This window comes from Aspergillus flavus, chromosome 1, assembly GCF_009017415.1.
Source record: "Aspergillus flavus chromosome 1, complete sequence".
Taxonomy (NCBI): Eukaryota; Fungi; Ascomycota; class Eurotiomycetes; order Eurotiales; family Aspergillaceae; genus Aspergillus; species Aspergillus flavus.
The window spans coordinates 1,716,962-1,736,618 of NC_092406.1; the positions used below are offsets into that span (position 1 = coordinate 1,716,962).

The following is a 19,657-nucleotide window of genomic DNA, read 5'->3' on the forward strand; positions in this document are numbered from 1 at the left end:
TTTTGGCGATTTCCGGGTACCCGACGTTTTCCTGCGGGCCACCTGGCCGTCTCAATTTTCGCTGGTATTTTTCTCGGATCTGCGGATAACTGAGTCCAGCTTACTCATTCCCGCTCATTTTCGTCACAGCAACCGCCTGCACGACGACCCTGCCAACAACATATGGATCCGCCATTAACTACTATTCTAGGAAATTGTTGGATCTCTCTGAAATCTGGAGGATCCAATTTTCGCCTTTCACGTCCTTGTTTAAACCAGTAATTTTCCTTTCCTCTCCTTCCCCCAAACAATCTGTACACCGCTTCAAAACATTCACCGGCTCGGAGCTTCCCGTACAAACGTCTGTACCTGTAACCTGAACCAACATAACCGCTAAATTTGGAAGACGTTTTCCTGCTCTTTATCCCAAAATAACAATATTAGACAGCCTGTCTTGTGAGGCAATTTCCACTCATCTGCAATAATTCCAGGTATCCCACCGCAGCGACCGGCTGTAATCAATTTCAGTTAATATCAATGCCATCTCGAAGTCAGCTATTATTACCCAACTACTTATTAGAAGCTTAGAGCTCCGTAGTCCTCTCAGAATCCAGTGTGGCTAGTTTATTTGCCTGCGTTGTTCTTCTTCTCCTTAAAGGCAGCAACCTCTTTCTGGACGCTCTGGTCGTATCTCGCCTTCAGTTCTGGGCGATAGCCGAAGAAGAAGAGGATCTCCATCCAAACAAAAAGCGGAGCAAGAAGGAGCGCCTGGACCAGGTTGTCCAGCAAAGCCGGTGCCCTGCGTTCGAATGCACCGTGACCGACGAACTGGAGCAACCAGGACACAACATGAATTCCACCAAACCAGTAGTTCATATCCGTGCCATGAGTGGTCAAGAGATGGTTTGCGAACGCCGCGCCGCCAATGATAATCGGTGCGATCAGGGCCCCAGCAACTGGCTCCAGTAGAATATAGAATGTTGAATATATTAACGCGCCAATGGTACCGAGGTTGGGGGGCAGGTGCTCGAAACGAAGGACATCAGGCAGGTTGAAGAGGGCAGGAGAATTCGATGCCTGATCCATCACGTATGGTAAGCACTACGATTTGCCGGAAGTAAGGGGAAGAAAGCATACCAGGGCAATTCCAGTAAATAGAAGTATCGGCACACATGTAATATGAATTGCGACGTTTACCTGGAGAACGATGAGCGATCAGAGTCGCATATGGGGTAAAAATAGAGGGCAAAGTACTGGGTTGTTATGGTAGGCTCCATACTGAGAACGTAAGCTATGGTCCAATCATCAAGCATATAATAATGCATCATGTGCAGATAAGAGCACTCACGAAAAGGAGCTGCTTCTCCAGATTCAGAGCCATATTGGTAATCAGACCTGATGGTTTGTCGTCTCCAAGAAATGAAATTGTCGATGCTCGAAGGTAACCATGCAGGAGACCCTTTTTCTGCCAGTTAGACTGGATAAGGATTATGCCTGATCAGGCCAGCCAAGAGGTGGAGAATCAGACATTTTCGCATGCGCTACTCGTAGTAAGTCTCCTAAAGTATTCCTAGACAGACGTCATGTGCTGGGGAGTCGAATGCCGAGGATACGGGGGCCGTTACAATGTATTGTCATGCCATTGTCGCTTTATGGAGCAGGGTCTGTGGAAGTTATGCCCGGTGTATGGTATTTATGTATTTTTGATGTTCTGAGGGACCCGGCCAGATCAGGTGACTCCACGCAGCTATTGCTAGAGCCGTGTCATGATTGCTTGACTAGAGATTCTTCATTATCAGCGCTCACGCCCGCCTTCATCTGGAGGTAGATTTCGTTATTTTTATTACTTCGGCCTTCTTAATACTCCAGACTCGCACTCTTTCGTCGACCCATCTCGGTCGGGGGCAAGGTTTCCGTTGCTATTGTTGTCATGAGCTGCTGATATTCTGTCATTGACGTTCGATCGCAAGCTTTGACAACCATATAACTGAAACGCTGTCGCACTCGCTACGGTTTTTCCTTCGCCTGCCTGCTTCAGACTCTTTTAACGATTTCTTGCGAACACCTGATCTACCTTCAGGAGCACCTATCCCACCCCACCCGCCAATTATTGAAGTTGAACACATCGGAACAAGCCTTTGGCCTAGTATCCTGATTTCCTTGCCAGTTCTTCCCTTTCTCCGTTTCTCACGTGGGTTTAAGTTTCAGCGCCATGTTTTTCCTCAAGGAAGAGACCAAGGTCATCACGTTGCATCCGTCCTATTTTGGGCCTAATGTGCGAGAATATCTTATAAACCGGCTAAACGAGGAGGAGGAAGGACGGTGTACGGGAGATCACTTCGTGATTTGTGTGATGGACATGGTAGATATTGGAGAAGGTCGGGTTCTACCTAGCAGCGGGCAAGCCGAGTACACAATTAAATACCGAGCTATTATTTGGAAGCCGTTCCGTGGAGAGACCGTATGTCATGGAGGGCGCGAGCACCCAATTCTGGCTTCCAATTCTAACAGTGCACTCGTAGGTCGATGCCATCGTTACGTCTGTTAAGCCCACCGGAATCTTCACATTGGCGGGTCCGCTATCAGTTTTCATTGCGCGCAAAGTGAGTTTGTCAAATAGGGCCTGGAAACATTATATATGGGGACTAACCTTTAGCAAGAACATTCCTTCCGACATCAAGTGGGAACCAAATACAGTGCCTCCTCAATACACAGATCACGCGGACCAGGTCATTGAGAAAGGGACAAGTCTACGGCTTAAGATTCTTGGTGTCAAGCCAGATGTCGCCGCAATCAATGCTATTGGAACCATTAAAGAAGACTACTTAGGGTATGTGGCTTTCAACCCTCGCTCTTCGTTCGTTTTCTGCTCAGAGAGGATCACTAATGCGCGTTGCTTATTATAGACCACTGTAAAAATTTTCGACGAGAAGATACCTTTATCCCATCTAATGATTATACCAATACTACCGCCAGCCAGCGCTTGAGAAGATTCTATTGCTTTTTCTACCATCATACAAGAATATTGCGGGAACGGGACAAGTGTCCCGATCATGGCTTGATCAAAGGACACCTAGTCAGTGTCTCCAGCTTGTTATATGTTCGTTCTCATATGAGAAGACAATCTCACGGCCCGCGATGATGAAGAGCGCTGCTGGTCAGCAGACACAAAAACTAGGCGGTGCAGCCTGGTTGGCGAGCTGAAATAGAGTACGGGGACATCGCAAACCTCCGTAGATATGCTGTCATGGGAGGTGTGTGCCAGTCTCGGACAAAGCATGCGAGGCGTCAGTAACATGTAAGTATATGAAAAAGCAAGAAGACAGATTTATGTGAAGTGTACTATACTGCCCTCAAGGCATCTCCTATAAACAAGTAACCATCACATACGAGACTCGAAAATGTTTGGCCAGGTATTTGTTTTGACTATGGTGCACCCAATGCTGTAGCATAGAGAAGGAGATGGACACAGTATCTGTTCGTCGGACGTTAACATATATGCACTCTTGGACTCTCGCTCTAGTTGACCAGGTTTGTAACGTTTGGATCAATGGTACCTGGGCAATATCCCAATCTTTTTCTATTCGGATAGAGTTTAGTAGTACGGAAAGTGTTAGCTTGATGGGTTTTTTATGGAGCTTATTTGCTATGAAAGTCTCTGATACCCGAGGAGGAATATATATACGTGAGTGGACTGGACCTCGGAGTACCTGCAAATGGTCATTTCCACACAATACAAATCCGTTCGTTTATTTAGAGAAGTCTCGAATGTACTTCGTAAGCTGTATAGAATGTCCCTCTGTCGAATCTGTAGCCCTAGGTATTTTACAAGTGCCTCTGTGTTTCACCATGTACTATTGAAGTATACTCCGTACGTTTCGGTATGGGATGTATCATTGAGTTGCCAGAGAGACACCGCCGAGGGTTTCCCCTAAACCCGATTGGAGGATGGTGAAACACTGGTGCGTCTTCTGTGCGTTGAATTTCCCCGAGTCAAGCAACTGCTTGTTTATTACGATTGTCCTGTCTAAACTGGACCTCGAGGAAGGGCCACATCCTCCACTCGCTGGAGGAGTGAATGTCATTGGGGAGGCGGAGAAGTAGTCATGTAAATCCAACGCCTCCAATGTATTGAGTGGTTGCATTCAGAAGGGAAAAGAACCCGTCAATGATAGTGAATACGTACATACATCGAGATCTAATAATAACCACCTGGTAAATAATGAAAGAGGCCACCCCAGGCCTTCTAAATTAAAAACCACTCATTTCCACCACTCCAATTTAACATTCCGAAATTAACTAAATTCCCCAGCTATTGCAATTCTTTGTTTCCATTCCTGTTGATGTTGTTGTTGTTGTTGTTGTTGTGAGCCGTAGGCAGCAAGTGTGGTTCGCGATCCCCTTCCTTTGCGACAACCGACCCTCCCAGGAACCACCATTCTTTCTCCAATTGGATCACTCCCCCTGAGTCTCCTCATTCTCAGCTGGTTACCTTACCATTGACGCTCGTTTGACCTTTTGATCCAAATCACAGCGATCATGTCTCTCCAAGACGTGTACCAGAAATTCCTTTCTGACCCCAGGTCTGCTTCCCTGGCTTCCGATGTTACGCTGATCTATATCACAACGACCACCAGGGTCGATGGCGCTGAGGCCGTAGTCAAGCACCTCGCTAGACAGGATCATGTCCTCAAAAGAAAGTCCCAGCAGGTGATTGATACGGTCGAGGGCTTGAACTCCCTGTCTCTAGACGTGGACACTACAGTGGAATTTGTCTCTGGCGGCGGACCGTATCTCCCCGCGCTGGACGATAACTTCTTGTCTGACCGCATTGCGACCTTCCCCACGGTATGTCTTCCATTGTTACTTTGTCGCAATCTGACGACCCGAAGACTCGTCATCTAATTGGTTGATTGTGTTATTATCAGGTTCACATCGTTCGTTTCAACTCTCAGAACCAGATTCAACAGGTCAAAGTCTATTGGGACCAGGCGTCGCTTTTGAAACAGGTCGAGGTGATCGGCTCGCGCAGTCGCGGTTGGCCCATCCGTGATGCGAAAGATCAGACTAGATTGATCAAGGCCGCCGCCTCCTCCGCCCCGGCGGATGATGCCCCAGCGCCTGTGCCCGCGAACAAGCCCGAAGAGAATGGCGACGCACACAACAAAGTCGTCTCTCCTAAGAGACGCATCAAGGACCCCTACGCGGCAGAGTCTCTGGAGGAACTTCTCTCTCCCGGCAAGGACCGAGCGGAACCCGTGCGTGCCCCTCGTGCCCCGGCATCCGCTAAGCCTCCCCAGCGCGATCTGGCAGAGCTCTTTGGAAATCATGATGATCTCGAAATTCCTGAACCATCCCCTTCCAGGGCCACGCCCGTCGCTCCCAAGGTCGGTGCGGGTAAGAACTACCGGGCTTCACGCATCTTTGATGATGATGAGACCGTCGCTACCAAAGACAAGCCCCAGCAGATCGCTTACAGGGCTCACCCCAAGCGCTTCGATCATTTTGAGCTGGGCGCCGACAACAGTGAGCGTGAGATCAAACCCAAGGTGTCGCGTCCGGTGTCGAGCCAGGGCAAGGGAGCTCAATGGAAATTCGAAGACTTCACGACTCCCGAGAAACCTACACGCCAGCTCCGGGGCCAAGAGCTTCGTAGTTTCGGTATCAGCGACGAGGAGCCACAGACACCCCCAGCCAAGCCTCGCGTCCAACCCCGCCGCGATGCGGAAACCCACTTCCAATTGACAGATGATACCGGCGATCAGGGTTCAGGCCGGATCATCAGTTCGTTCCAGAACAAGGGTCTCAGCCTTTACAAGAACCATCTGTTCGCCGATGAAGACGAGCCCGCCGAGAGCAAGCCGTCGTCCAAGGATAAGCTGCCCCTGTCCGTAGCCCAGAAAGGCCCAACCCGCAATAAGGACCTCGAGACTCACTGGACCATCACAGATGAATCGCCAGCGAAAAGCAAGGCCGACGAGAACAAGAAGCCCATCGCGGCGGACCGACAGCGGGCCGTCAAAATGTTGGAGCCGTCATGGGAATCCTATGATCAATCTCCTCAGCCGAGCAAAGCCGTTCGTCCTCCTCCACAGCGCCGCCAATTGCGAAGTGTCAACGAGAGAAGCTGGAGTCTTGGTGATGAGTGAAGCGATTAACAAGAAACTGGTCCTCAGAACCGTGAACCCCGACCCCCGAACCCCTTGACGACAGTACCGAATGACCTCATTGAGCAGACCATATTCATCACAGTTCAAGCCGTCATCATGGTGACAACCTTGCCCAATGCGACTTGGACCCATGGAAGACTTTTACTTCTAAATTGTGTATTTTGTTCGAACAATACTTGTATTCATTTCTTGTATCTTTCTTAACTACTTTCTTACCACCTTCTGTTGTGTCCCGCTTAGCTTGATATGTTACTCAGTATGACAATCTGGATTGTTTACGATTCATAAAGATAGATTCGATAATGAGACGTTAACGCTATCAATCTGATTACACGCTCATATATTCAACAAAGGATAACATGTCATATGGATGTAAGCCCGAAACAAAGATATCCAAATTCTGCGGTTCTAACATCACTTCCAATGCAGTCTAATCATTCCAACCGCTCACAGTAGTATATGGTCATTATTTGCAGTTGATTCAACCACACCGAACTATATGTAGAACATGGTGTCCTGAACATTAGGATGGATCCGCACATCCGCATTTTCGACCTTTAGGCCCGGCCCACTACCCGTGGCCACGCTTCCAGCCAGGGAAGGTTCAAAGGCGCTACTGAGGTAGCAACGCGCCCGAGTACAGACCAGATCCGCATAGTACGCCGGCGGACAGATGCTGACAGCCTTGGTAGCTCTACCGAATAGATAGCACATATGATGTGTTAGAGCCTCTAAGACATCCGCGGAGTTCTGGTACGGGGGCCTAGGTTGCTGTCGGCAGAAGATCTCATCCCAGACCGTGAAGTAGTGGGCGGGACGAGCGGTGCCCTTCAGCGCCGTGTGAGCCTGGAGGTAGAAGTCCCAGTTGCGGGCCTCGGTGACGCCGCGGTCGACGATGGTGCCGTTGCTGGGGTTGCCCGAGCGGTCGGCGTCTCCTTCCTTGGTTGGGTAGAAGCGGGTGTTGTGGCGTTTGCCGACAATGGCGATGGAGATGTGCGGGAGGCCTTGCTTTGTTAAGCTCGCTGGGTATGTCTCCCTACAGGCGTTCTTGAGGAGCGGGAGCTCCTTTTGGACGACTAATTCGTACTGGCCTTCTGATACGCCGTCCCTGTACACGATGATGTTCTCAGGGTAGGCTTTGCTGTGGGAGCGGGCCCAGCGCTTGAGGTGGGCTTTCAGCATGTCACTCAGGTCTTGGATCATTTCCTCGCGCGATCTCTGTACTCTGATTTCTGCGGGCCACTGGCTTAGAGTAGAGTCGACGGAGGCGACCATGCCTGCGACACTGGGGGCGTTCGCAGATGACCCGGGGGAAGGGTGGGTGACGTCCATGCCGACGAGCATTGTTTTGTTCTGTCCGATGAGGCCTAGTTCTTTTGCATCTAGGAGTTGGTTGGCACCGCCTAGTTTCAGGTTGACCTTTAGTCCGACATTCGCAAAGTACTGGGGGTTTGCGTCCCGGAATTTGTCAGCTAGGACGTTGATGTTCCGCACGCCGTACGTCAAGTCGCATGCTCTCTTGATGCAGTTATAATAATCCGCATCGCTGAATGGCAGGACCGAGAGGATCAAGGAGGGCTTCTTGTTCATGAGTCGCCCAACTGCTGCCGTGATTCCGGCCTCATAATTGTCTTTGTTAACACTTATGGTTTCACCTCTGAGGGCTCGCTGTGCTGCAACGCCCATCTCGTTTAGTTTGGCTGTGAATCCTCCCAGAACATTGTCGAAGTCCTCCTGGCGAGCGAAGGGTGGTTTGGAGCCATCGGCGTTTATCACAAGCCAAGTCCAGACTGGGAGGTTGGTCGACGTCGAAAACCTAATCGATCTCATGTTCCAGCTGCCAAACTGCGGTTTCACTGTCACTGATTTTTGTGACTGCTTTGACGCATCCTTGTAGTAGACATTCGGTGCTGGGAGCACCCGGCCTGGGACAGTAATGAGGTTACAGTCTGGCTGTATGCCGAAGTTCTCCTAGGCAGATCAATTAGCGGCCGTACTGGTGGTAGGCTAAGTATCACTCGAAGCGCTTACAAGAGTAGGACTCTGAGGAGAGAGACCAAGCAGCTGAGTACCTGTCGTGACTATAGATGCAGCATTCTGCGGGGGAGCGCGGACGGCAAAGTTCAGCATGTTTCTAGTCTGGTTTGGGGAGAGCTTTGCCTTTGCAGGCTGACCCGGCACAACCTCACACACTTCGACAGGCAAGTAGCTTGGGTTCTCTGTTGTTCCGACATTGATCACAGGCATGTTAGGATCTGTATTTGTACCGTAATCTGCAGTCTGTTAGCTCTAAACTCTTGGTACATCAGCAAGAAGCACCTACTCTGGCGAAAGAAGTCGGCCACGCTGATGTATGCGCCGGCCTGTGCAGGGCCTGCCTTCGCGGGTTTCTTGCCCTTCTTGCCTTTGGCACCGCTGGATGCGCTCTGGGAGGGTTGCTGGCCAGGAGCTTCTAAGAAGAATTCTACTTCCTTGGGTCCCGCACCATGTCTGGGCACCCTTGGGGGGTTTGCCTGCGACGCACCATCATTGGTGGTTGCCAAACCGGCGATCGCTTTTATTCTGGGCACGACATCTCCCCGTTTGTTCTTCCTCTGAATATGTGTTACTCTGACTCTCAACTTCACCAAAAACCTCCGGAGGGCGTTGACGTCCCGGTGTCGTGGTTGATACTCTTTTATCACATGGGCCAGCGGTCCTTCCTGGTAACAGGCAATGTACTTGACTTGGACGTTGAGCAAAAGGCGAGAAGTAGCTGTACGAACACTGATGAAAAATCCCCGAAGGGCTTCAAGACCAGCACCGAGGTCCCATTTCTCGCACAAGTCCCCACGTATAGCATAATGCTTGTTCGCACCAACGGAGGCAATCCAATCCTGTATTTTCGGGTGGTTTCCTAGAATGATGTTCATCGCTTGAAGCACTTCCGTCTTAGAGCCAAACTGGTCATCGGGGTTGGTCGAGGTTAAGTAAGCTAGAAGCTCAGCAGGGTTGAGTCTTCCTGTGAACTGGCACGTAACTCGGTAGACCTTTGCGTCCTCGGAATACTCGTCATCATACTCGCCACGATAACGAACATCGTACTGATATATTTCCTCATTATCGAGAATCTCGAGGTTGGTGATCAAAGTAGACTTGTAATCTGTAACAATATTCTTACCCAACTCGGAGAAATGCTGCTCGATCAGAAGTTTAATGATCTGCTGGGCTTTCTTGCCTGCTGGGGGCTTCCTGGTCGCTGGATCAGGCGAGATCTCAACACGGTAGCGAAACAATTGTGCGCCAGCCGACTTCAAGTTAAGATAATTGGCATACAGCATCACTGGCTGACCTCGAGTACCATAACCGGGTCGCTGAGGGTACTCAGTTGGCTTGTTTTCCCTCGCTGTTAGAGCTGCGGCCAAGGTATCCTCAGTCTTTGTAACCTGAGTACTTGGAGGAGGAACCTGCCCTCCTGGACTCCTACAAAAGAGAGCCACTGTTAGTATGCATTTTTGCTAAAGCAAAGAGGATGACAGGTACCTACGTGTATATCCTGGGGCCTTGATCACGCCCTCTAAACGATCCTCGTCCTCTATCCCCTCCGCGTCCCCGACTTCCACCACGGCCTCGATCTGCTCCACGACCACGACCTCTGAAATCTCCTCCAGGCGGACCCTGACGAATGGGTAGCTCCGTGGTGGATCCACGACCGCCTCCGCGACCGCCACGGCTGGCACCTCTGTCGCCTTGTCCTCTGCCACGATCGCCTCCTCTGCCCCGCCCCCGTGGGGTATTCCCTCTTTGGGAGGACATTATCACTTTACGTCGACCAGTGAGGTGTATAGAAACAGACGGGCCTCATCCGAGTGAAAAAAAAAAAAAAAAAAAAAAAAAAAAGTTGGTTACTACTAGCGGGTTGGTAGGAGCGAGTGAAATTGGGGATTAAAGTTGGTGGATGAGCGCTCTTGGGGGGGTTTTAGTACGTCTTATGCCCCTACATCAAGCTGCAGAGCGTAGTAGCCCTGTCTGTAATGTGACAACAGGTTGTCTATTCACTAAGAAGGCTGTTGCCGCTTTGCATGGATGGCACTAGTATCATGGCTGCCCATTCGCGGGCGCAGGTCGCGTTCCAATGACAATGAAGTAATCTCCAGAGAAGAGGGGCAGTACTGATTGGGAATGATTATTGTTTGGGAAATGATTGTTGGGTGGTCATTCTGGCTGCCATTGTTGATCCAGTCAGAAGCGCCAAAGGAGCTGTACATCGCCAGTAATGGATGGGTATTTTCCAGCAGTACCTCTCTGGGTAAATGATGCTTCGTTTGCTCCCCTATGAAGGTCGTTTGTGTTTGGGCTAGAATTACATTCATTGTAGTTAATTGGAGTTATTACCGCTGTTTAACGTTACAGAAGAAAGGCAATATTGAATTCTAAAAATTGCTCAAGTTATGATACTATTAGGGCTTGGGGAACTGGCTGTATCTATGTCAGTATGAAGTATTAGTGTAAAGGACATACATACATACATACAGTACAGTTCCCTTGTTGAAGCAGTGGCTCCACTTGACAGCTGTACCCAACTGAGCGAAGCATCCATGGAAACATAGTGAATATCTGAGGGAACTAGGCTTAAACTAACCTCCTTATGACTCAAAGCTCATCCGTCTCAGCCACATTCAAACATTCACTGGCAAATAAGATCGTCCTTCGCCCGCCCTAGATCAGCCAACTCCGTAAGTCTAGAATATGGAACATGGTTCTGATCTAATAGGTAATGCTTCGTATTGGACCTGCCCAATCTTTTACCACGACTTGTATAGGGTAGTACGATGTCCTACCAGATTTTCAAGAAATCTAGGTAGAATATACAAATAAAAAATAGAACATAAAGCAAATCAAAGAATGGTAAATACTATATCCTGGAGACAGATGGCCTGTCTTTGTTTTCCCCTTTCGGTCTGTATCCGCCCCACCTGTATTATATAAAGATATTGTCCAATCAACGCTCACCACTCCGGAAGAGTGAGCAGACCCCAAACGCGTGACAGGGTGATAACGGAGATAACTCTTGCCTACCATACATAGTTTCATATGATTCTCTCACTAAGCAAAAGCTTAAGGTGTCGACGGGAAGGGAGTTCTTGTGTTAGTTATATCTTCCGCTTTTCTCTTAAAAATTCGAACGCCTTCGCCAGGCACCCAGGGAATCTTGTGCAGACACCCTCTTGCGACTTTTCCACTGACTCCGAAAGATCCTGATAAGCATCTCCTGCCCGCCCGACGTCTTTGGTCCAACAAGCTTCGCGGCAGGTTGATTAGTCGCCTATAAATTGGCCCCTCTTCTCGACCGTTCTCACCCATTCCTTCTCGGGTTGCGCTCGCGATTCGTGTGAATCCCAAATCACGAAACAGAAATCCCCATCTAGACCAATATTAAAAAACCCAAAAAAAACTTGCGCACTTTACGTCAGTGGGCTCTTTGCTGGGTAAAACCGCGACGAGTTCCCTCCAGAATCGCCTCCGGCTTAAATCGCTTTGCGATCTGGGTTGCTAAGGATTCGACCACTGAAACGTGACCGAAGGCATCAGCAAAGCGTCGTGCACCTCGGTTACCTCCCACAACCGTCCGGTTCAATTGCGCTGGAATCCTAGCGATACCTGATTTACCGTTGGACGTTCGTCCCTTGTCTCTGGAGCTACATCATACTCAGGAGGGATATTGGGGGTGGTCTTTCGGCTGGAGGATTTTACTAGTGCGATTGCCATTGAGTGGCTCAGGGACACTCTGCGCTGGAGGGGGTCCTAGACAATAGGAAACCCAAGTGTTGTTCGCAGCTCGCTCTATCACATTGTGGTTCTTGCGCCAGCCCGCTTAGGAACGGTGCGTGATCGAAACAATCAACTTCGACCCAAGTTTATCATCGTGTTTATTTTATCGGGAAAGCATTCATCAACATGTCTCCAACCCCGCCATCCACGACCTCGTCAAACGCTAGCGCATTTTCGCCCGAAGGACAGTACAGGGTCATCCGAAAGAGAAATCGGGTGCCACTTTCCTGTGGCCCCTGCCGACATAGGAAGTAAGATTCGTACCCTCTCTCTGAGACCTTTTCGAGCAATTTCTGACAGTTCGTGACCAAGACTCAAATGTAACCGTGCTCACCCATGTGAAAACTGCGTGAAACGAGGAGATGCTGCCTCGTGTACCTACGCCCAAGCAAGCACACGCAAGAAGAACGCCCCGCAACGAGTGTCTCCCAGCTCTCCAGACGATATGCAGAATAGGATAGACCGACTGGAAAGCTTGGTTTTGTCGTTGATGACAAATGGTTCACAGGCCGCGGGCCCGGCTGCGGCTATGGCAGCGCTCTCTGGCAACAGCAGCAGTATTGGTTCTACCCAACATACAACTGATCTGGATCTGGATGAAGACACCTCGGGTGGCCCCGAGGAGAGCGACACAGAACAAGTCACAAAATCATTTGGGATAATGAAGGTCGACAATAATAAATCATATTACTTTAGTGAAGCGCATTGGGCGTCTGTCCTCAATGATGTAAGTTACTTTCATCTGGTTCAGCTTAGGCCCTCCGTGTTAACATTGACTGTAGATTGCCGAAGTGCGTAATTACTTTACTACGCATAAGAAACAGTATGAGGAGCATGCGGAGAAGTTGAAAGCAACAAAGCTTCCGACGGACGTGCCAGGGTCCACATTGCTCTTCGGTGCTATGAAAACAACTAGTCGTGCGGAGATCATGTCTTCGCTGCCGTCCAAATATACAACAGATATCTTAGTCGCCCGGTATTTTAACAGTTATGACCCCTCAACCAGTAAGCTTACTACCCATGTGCTCTCCATCTTCATGGGATGATTCTCACGCAGATCTCTAGATATTCTACATGGACCTACATTCCAGGCGCAAGTAAGAAACGCTTCTCCTTCAATATGTGTCCATGTTTGGTACTAACTGCTCATTAGTACAACAAACACTGGGAGGACCCCTCACAAACCTGTATAGTCTGGATTGGTATGCTGTGTGCGATTATGCGACTGGCCATGCTGTCGTATCATCGAGAAGGAGACGAACCGCCGGAGTTTCGAGGAAAGACTTTAGATATGGCAGGCACCTTCCGGAACCTGATGGCGCAGTGTTTGACGCTGGCTGATTATACCAAACCTTACCCGTCATTAATTGAGTCCTTGATATTCCATCTGCATGGAGATTGGATTCAAACAAAAGATGCAGATGTGTCCGTTTGGGTGCTTGTGGGCGTGATTGCTAGGTTGGCTATGAGAATGGGCTACCATCGCGACTCAAAGATGTTTCCCAATATCACGCCTTTCCAAGGTGAAATGCGTCGACGAGTGTGGACAATAGTGCGGCAGTACGATCTAATGTTCTCATTTCAAGTGGGCCTCCCCAGTATGATTCGCTCCACAGATAGTGATACAGAATTTCCACGGAATTTGTATGACGATGACTTTGATGAGAACTGCAAGGAGCTTCCTCCGTCACGGCCGCCAAACGAACCCACACCGGTCTCATGCTTGATAGCCAAAGGTCGCTTAACATATGCCTTTGGCCGTGTTATTGAACATACATCTTCCATACAAAGTCCATCTTACGATCAAGTTATGGAAATTGACGCTGAACTCCGCCGAGCGAGGGACTTGATCCCTGAACATCTTGTTGTTCGCCCTGTAGAAGAGTCACAGTTGGAGCCCCCGAAAATAGTAATGGCACGATGTGCTGTAGGTTATCCTCAGGCAAATAAATACACTCTGGGTTACTGACTGTTTCTAGATAATGAGTGTGTATCACAAAGCTCAGTGTGTTCTCCATCGACGATACCTCATTCGAGCGCGCGAAAATCCTCGATTTACATACTCGCGGAGAGCGTGTATTGATTCTGCCATGGAATTGCTTCGATTCCAATCAATGCTGCACTCCGAAACAGTGACGCGCATCCGGAACAAACATGACAGGCTTACTGCACTCGTCTCTACAGACTTTTTACTTGCTGCGACCATCGTTTCTCTCGACCTCTACCACGGACACCAATTCCAATCAGGAGGCCGCACGTCCGGCGATACCTACGCATGGGGAAGAGAGCGACGCGAGGAAATGATAGCGGCAATACAACGCTCTAAAGAGATCTGGGATGAACTTCGTGACGATGCCCTGGAGGCGTGGAAAGCGTCAGGAGCTCTCGGGGTGATGCTTGCCAGATTGAACTTGGGCTACTCTGACAGCAATGCCGCCGCACCTACCTTCGAACCTCAGGATGAGAAGCAAAGTGCCGCCATGACCTTAGGCCTTCTCAGTAGTGGAATGAGTCCCATGAACTCGGCTCCCCCCGCCTTCGGCGATGGCACCCTTAAAATGGGCGAGACGCCACTCCCACCACAGGGAGGATTTGGAGCGACAGCAGATATACCAGGGGCTCCCTCGCCTCTAAGTGCCATGTTCGGGCAAATGCCAGATATGCAGCTCCCTCTCGATTGGGTATGATTACCTTGTTCAACGCGATTTTTCGAAGCCCGACTGACCAATTATTAGGACACCTGGGATAACTATATTCAGAATGCAGCACTTGATGCCTCGAACCAGTGGTGGCCAACAATGGATCAGCAGCAACAGCAACAACCGCAGCCACAACCACAATCTCAGAATGCGTTAGGCTCTGCTGGTTTAGCATCGGTGCAAAATAGTGCTGCAGACAAGATGCGCTCATTGCCTTCTTTTTCCAACGTATTTTACCCTGATGCCAACGTTTACGATAACAACAATTCACCGCCGAACAATGCGGGTACACGTTAAGCCAGTCTGAGATGCTTATTGTCTTAGAGTTCACCTTTCTTCTATTCGAGGCTAAGGAAAATTACGTTAATGTGGTCATGAAGATTTGGTCAGTCCTGGAGTGTAAAATATAACGCTGGTGGGTTCTATTGGTTGCCATTTCTGTTCGCAATACTCCGGGTCTCTATGTCAAAATGTTTCTGGTATAGATAATGATGGGTCACCGGCGCCACTGTATATAATTCGTTATGAAATATGTAGCTCCTTTTACGCTCTGCTCAACCCCAAATCCAATGAATAGGGCTTTCACGAAAATGTGAGCCCTGTACGAGAGGATATCTCCTAAATGCACAACTGCAAATGATCTCCCAGGAGTGCCAGAGGAAATCGATACGTTAATCACGTGACACTATCGGTCTCGATAAGCCAGAGGTTTTTGCGCTGAAAACCTTCGAATGGGCATATGTGCAAACCCCATTTCAAAATTGTTTTTGTGATTTATTGATTGTCTATCATATAAAGATGTGAGTTACAAAAGGGCAAGACGAAATACGTGTCATTCGATGAGCTAACTCATACTTTTAATAGGCATTGCTTCAGGCGCGCTGCTTCTCGGCTCCTCTTTTCGACACCACGGTCCACATGGGCTACTTCATCTAATCTTCGAATTGCTATCCCTCGTCAGACATCACATCTGCTGCAGAGTAGATGGAACAGCCAACATGTACCAAGTCAACCCGATCTTGCGAGCAAAGATGCAGCAACCACAAACGAAAACGATGAACAATTAATACAAGCCGCTGTCGGGTATATGGAAGGTACCTCTACTCCTGCGAACGAGACTGTAGACCACATTTCAAAAAAGAGCGAAGCACAACCACAACCTACCGAAGAAGAATCTAAACGCGCGAAACGCCTCCGGCTTCTGAACAAGGAACCCGACCCCAAAGAGACAGTCTTTGTCGGCAACCTTTTTTACGATGTGACGGCGGATGACTTACGGAAACAGATGGAGAAGTACGGAGTTGTGGAGAGTGTGTATATTACTTTTGACAATAGGGGAATGAGTAAAGGGTGAGTGCGGGTTTCCATCGGCACGTGTGAAAAGAATTATGGCTTTTTCTAACGGTGGGTACTAGATTCGGTTATGTGCAGTTCGACTCCATAGATTCCGCGAGACGTGCAATTGACGCGATGCACATGCGGGTATACGAGGGGCGCCGAGTCATCGTGGCATTTGCGCAGAACAATATCGACCAGCACCGGAACCTGAGACCTATCTCTAGAACGTTATATCTCGGTAATCTACCATTCGAGATGACTGATCGAGATATAAATGAACTCTTCAGGGATATTGTCAATGTGATTGACGTACGGGTATCTGTGGACCGTCGAACTGGCATGTTTAGAGGCTTTGCTCACGCTGAGTTCATCAACGTCGAGAGCGCACGGGCGGCATTCGAGATTCTCAGCAGAAAGGCACCATATGGCAGGAAATTACGACTTGACTATAGTCAAACGAATAGAAGAGCGGATCGTTTGGAAGACAACACCGAGTGACTCGACAAGATCCGGTGTTTGTAATTTTGATGTTTTATTGTGGGGAAAGATTTCACGCAGAGGGACGGGCTGTGGTTGATTTGTGTATCATATATGCAGCGGAGACTGTGCTGTACTTTGTACAATATCTACATAGACTTATACCAAAAATTTGCATTTCAGCGCGAGACACATACTATTCAGCAGTACAGAGCAGCCAAGGCCCAGAATTGGCAATTATTAATCTCCATGAACCTCCGCGGCCACACGTGACTACCGGGGTGCCTCGGCATTCGCCAATCTTTCCGATCGGTTTTAGGACGGCTCCGAAACCCCACGCTTGGGACTATCAGGAGGGTTGAATCGTGGAGATAATACCTTCTTCCAGTTTTCCGTTTTAACTTCCCCGGACATCATTCAATGCCAGACGATTTATCCGACGGCTAGCCCCTATTTATGCTATATTGAATCCGGTTACAATAGATTACTTTGAAGATGTCATTCCTCGGTGGCGCTGAGTGTTCTACGGCGGGAAACCCGTTGACACAGTTTACAAAGCACGTACAAGATGACAAGTCCCTCCAGCGGGATCGGCTCGTTGGGAGGGGCCCAGGAGGCATGCAAGAAAGCATGCGGTCCAGAGGTATGATGGGTGGACAGGATCAGGTATGAACGATCTGAACGCTACACCGTCTTATTAACTCTCCCCCCATTCTAATGATAGCCCGACGATGCACGCAGATGATGGACGAGTTTGCCCAACAACCTGGCCAAATCCCCGGGGCCCCGCCACAACCTTTTGCGATGGAACACCTGAGACGCGAGTTAGACCAATTCCAGACTACGCCACCTCGGACTGGCTCTCCGGGCTGGGCGGCCGAGTTTGACCCCGGTGAGCAGGCTCGCATGGAGGCTGCCTTTGCCGGGCCTCAGGGACCTATGATGAATAATGGCTCGGGATTCACACCGGCGGAGTTTGCCCGGTTCCAACAACAGAGTAGGGCTGGCGTGCCTCAAACTGCCAATCCGGTTACTTCTGGTCCGTCGCCGATGATGTCGGGTTTCCAGCGTCCTATGGGTATGGGCTATATGGGCATGGGTGGCATGGGTGGTATGGGTATGATGCATTCTGCTTATAACCCTATGGCGATGCAGCAGCAACCAGCGGAGGCTACTACGCAAGACAAGGGCAAGGGACGAATGGTCGAGTTAGACGACGAGAACTGGGAGGCACAGTTTGCTGAGATGGAGACCGCGGATACTCAGAAGTTGGACGATGAGGCTAATGATGCTATCGAGGCGGAACTGAACGATCTTGACAGGTCAGTCTTCACCTCCAGCACTAGTAAAGAAGCAGATTACGATGCTTTTGAAAACGTATGGCAAAAAGTTCAAGCTGAGACGGCAGCAAGCAGGAAACTGGCAGAAGAAGATACCGAATTTAATGTTACTGACAGTTTACACATGGGAGATATGGGAGAGTGGGATAACTTTGACTCTCTCAACACTCGTTTCCGGGACCCTCAGCTGGGTGATTACATGTTTGAAGACGAGAACATGTTCAAGAATGTCACCAATCCATTTGAAGAAGGTGTGAAGCTCATGCGCGAGGGTGGTAACCTATCTTTGGCTGCTTTGGCTTTTGAAGCCGCGGTACAGAAGGATCCTCAACATGTACAAGCCTGGACCATGCTGGGATCTGCTCAAGCTCAGAACGAAAAGGAACTGCCTGCCATCCGTGCTCTAGAGCAGGCTCTGAAGGTGGACCCGAACAATCTGGATGCGCTTATGGGTCTCGCCGTTTCTTACACAAATGAAGGCTATGACTCCACGGCCTACCGTACATTGGAACGTTGGCTTTCTGTGAAGTATCCACAGATCATTAATCCCAAGGATCTTTCATCAGACGCAGACCTAGGATTCACAGATCGCCAGATCCTTCATGATAGAGTCACGGACTTCTTTATTCAGGCAGCTCAATTGTCGCCTTCGGGTGCACAAATGGACCCAGATGTGCAGGTCGGTTTAGGTGTTCTTTTCTACTGCGCGGAGGAATATGACAAGGCCGTGGATTGTTTCTCTGCCGCCTTGGCCTCCACTGAGTCGGGAACTGTGAACCAGCGGGAACAGCTCCATCTGCTGTGGAACCGTCTCGGAGCCACTCTTGCCAACTCGGGTCGTTCTGAGGAGGCCATCGAAGCTTACGAGCAAGCCTTGAATATTAATGCCAACTTTGTCCGCGCGAGATATAACCTGGGCGTGTCATGCATCAATATCGGTTGCTACCCAGAAGCTGCTCAGCATCTGTTGGGTGCACTGTCCATGCACCGTGTTGTCGAGCAGGAAGGCCGTGAGCGCGCCCGTGAGATTATCGGCGGAGACGGTGTCGACGATGAACAGCTTGAGCGGATGATTCATATCAGCCAGAACCAGAGCACCAACTTGTATGACACCCTGCGGCGTGTGTTCAGCCAGATGGGACGTCGGGATCTGGCCGACATGGTCGTGGCTGGCATGGATGTGAATGTCTTCCGGAAGGAGTTTGAATTTTAAATGATGCCATTTAGTTTTCTTTGAGTTGCGTGTTCCTTTCTTTCTAGGTTCCACCTAGGATGCGGTGTCTATACGGTTTATGCCACTGTTAATATGTTGGATACCATGGTTCTCCATATATGGGTCAAAATGCAGCGCTTTCGGGTTTAATATGTATGATGTAGACTACGGACCTGTGAATTACTGTATAGAGTTAGCTGTGCCATTTTGAGTAACCTTCCCCTCTGCTTTGCTCCTATATAAAAGCTTGCCTAGCCCTTTCGATCTCTTGTTTCTTTTCCTTCGCCACGATCTGGCCAGCATCAAGCTGCAATGCTATTCAGTCATCCAGAAGCACTATGTCGCTGGTGGGGTAAGGTTTAGCCTAATATGGCATAGTGTATGATCTTAATGACGGTCAGTATTACTTACTATTGGTTCAAACTTCAAAGTAGATGGCCATCTATAGAGTTATAGTCTTGGCAGGGAGATCGAAATCATCTTTCATTCTTCTAACATCAGTGTATACTCAAACATGAATATCAGTCTATGTGACCAGAATGGCACTTGCCATAGTTGAAACTCCAATATCGCCTTCTACTAGAGTGGATCCAATACGTCTCTGTCAAATACAATGAAAATGAAAGGGAA

General features: G+C 49.3%; 7 protein-coding genes across 7 annotated transcripts; 5 read left to right on the forward strand and 2 right to left on the reverse strand.

Moving 5' to 3' along the window:
• Window positions 1-603: 603 nt before the first annotated feature.
• On the reverse strand, window positions 604-1,360 carry F9C07_648 (DUF962 domain protein; the record flags this gene model as incomplete). Its single annotated transcript, XM_071511474.1, has 4 exons — window positions 604-1,056; window positions 1,117-1,176; window positions 1,234-1,257; window positions 1,328-1,360. The coding sequence occupies 4 exons, from the start codon at window positions 1,358-1,360 to the stop codon at window positions 604-606; spliced, it is 570 nt and encodes a 189-aa protein (XP_071365606.1).
• A 268-nt stretch (window positions 1,361-1,628) lies between these two features.
• Window positions 1,629-3,168, forward strand: F9C07_1038076 (DNA-directed RNA polymerase subunit E). The gene is made up of 4 exons (XM_041288702.2): window positions 1,629-2,440; window positions 2,502-2,582; window positions 2,640-2,809; window positions 2,886-3,168. The coding sequence occupies exons 1-4, from the start codon at window positions 2,192-2,194 to the stop codon at window positions 2,893-2,895; spliced, it is 510 nt and encodes a 169-aa protein (XP_041141255.2). The 5' UTR covers window positions 1,629-2,191; the 3' UTR covers window positions 2,896-3,168.
• Window positions 3,169-4,518: 1,350 nt separating this feature from the next.
• F9C07_650 (uncharacterized protein) lies at window positions 4,519-6,128 on the forward strand (the record flags this gene model as incomplete). The annotated part of the gene is made up of 2 exons (XM_041288701.1): window positions 4,519-4,827; window positions 4,908-6,128. The coding sequence occupies 2 exons, from the start codon at window positions 4,519-4,521 to the stop codon at window positions 6,126-6,128; spliced, it is 1,530 nt and encodes a 509-aa protein (XP_041141254.1).
• A 294-nt stretch (window positions 6,129-6,422) lies between these two features.
• On the reverse strand, window positions 6,423-10,024 carry F9C07_2279043 (putative RNA interference and gene silencing protein). The gene is made up of 4 exons (XM_041288686.2): window positions 9,676-10,024; window positions 8,473-9,611; window positions 8,181-8,422; window positions 6,423-8,120 (listed from the first exon to the last, which is right to left on the reverse strand). The coding sequence occupies exons 1-4, from the start codon at window positions 9,942-9,944 to the stop codon at window positions 6,645-6,647; spliced, it is 3,126 nt and encodes a 1,041-aa protein (XP_041141253.1). The 5' UTR covers window positions 9,945-10,024; the 3' UTR covers window positions 6,423-6,644.
• Window positions 10,025-11,205: 1,181 nt separating this feature from the next.
• On the forward strand, window positions 11,206-15,363 carry F9C07_2279044 (putative C6 transcription factor). The gene is made up of 7 exons (XM_041288700.2): window positions 11,206-12,211; window positions 12,273-12,687; window positions 12,743-12,965; window positions 13,026-13,057; window positions 13,114-13,887; window positions 13,940-14,641; window positions 14,696-15,363. Exons 1-7 carry the CDS (start codon window positions 12,087-12,089, stop codon window positions 14,954-14,956), a joined length of 2,532 nt encoding a protein of 843 aa, XP_041141252.2. The 5' UTR covers window positions 11,206-12,086; the 3' UTR covers window positions 14,957-15,363.
• On the forward strand, window positions 15,364-16,754 carry F9C07_2279045 (uncharacterized protein). The gene is made up of 3 exons (XM_071510347.1): window positions 15,364-15,459; window positions 15,524-16,009; window positions 16,075-16,754. Coding segments are annotated over exons 1-3 (909 nt in total). The 5' UTR covers window positions 15,364-15,457; the 3' UTR covers window positions 16,496-16,754.
• A 215-nt stretch (window positions 16,755-16,969) lies between these two features.
• On the forward strand, window positions 16,970-19,027 carry F9C07_654 (peroxisomal targeting signal receptor AoPex5; the record flags this gene model as incomplete). The annotated part of the gene is made up of 2 exons (XM_041288698.1): window positions 16,970-17,140; window positions 17,216-19,027. 2 exons carry the CDS (start codon window positions 16,970-16,972, stop codon window positions 19,025-19,027), a joined length of 1,983 nt encoding a protein of 660 aa, XP_041141250.1.
• Window positions 19,028-19,657: the final 630 nt, after the last annotated feature.

Coding starts and splice junctions, on each gene's coding strand:
- F9C07_2279044 (XM_041288700.2), top strand. CDS start 12,087: ATGTCTCCAACCCCGCCATCCACGACCTCGTCAAACGCTAGCGCATTT. Junction 12,212..12,272: donor GGCCCCTGCCGACATAGGAA/GTAAGATTCGTA, acceptor TTCGTGACCAAG/ACTCAAATGTAACCGTGCTC. Junction 13,888..13,939: donor TAGTAATGGCACGATGTGCT/GTAGGTTATCCT, acceptor GACTGTTTCTAG/ATAATGAGTGTGTATCACAA.
- F9C07_2279043 (XM_041288686.2), bottom strand. CDS start 9,944: ATGTCCTCCCAAAGAGGGAATACCCCACGGGGGCGGGGCAGAGGAGGC. Junction 9,612..9,675: donor CAAGGCCCCAGGATATACAC/GTAGGTACCTGT, acceptor TCTCTTTTGTAG/GAGTCCAGGAGGGCAGGTTC. Junction 8,423..8,472: donor GGCCGACTTCTTTCGCCAGA/GTAGGTGCTTCT, acceptor AACAGACTGCAG/ATTACGGTACAAATACAGAT.
- F9C07_1038076 (XM_041288702.2), top strand. CDS start 2,192: ATGTTTTTCCTCAAGGAAGAGACCAAGGTCATCACGTTGCATCCGTCC. Junction 2,441..2,501: donor AGCCGTTCCGTGGAGAGACC/GTATGTCATGGA, acceptor GTGCACTCGTAG/GTCGATGCCATCGTTACGTC. Junction 2,583..2,639: donor CAGTTTTCATTGCGCGCAAA/GTGAGTTTGTCA, acceptor ACCTTTAGCAAG/AACATTCCTTCCGACATCAA.
- F9C07_2279045 (XM_071510347.1), top strand. Junction 16,010..16,074: donor AATAGGGGAATGAGTAAAGG/GTGAGTGCGGGT, acceptor GGTGGGTACTAG/ATTCGGTTATGTGCAGTTCG.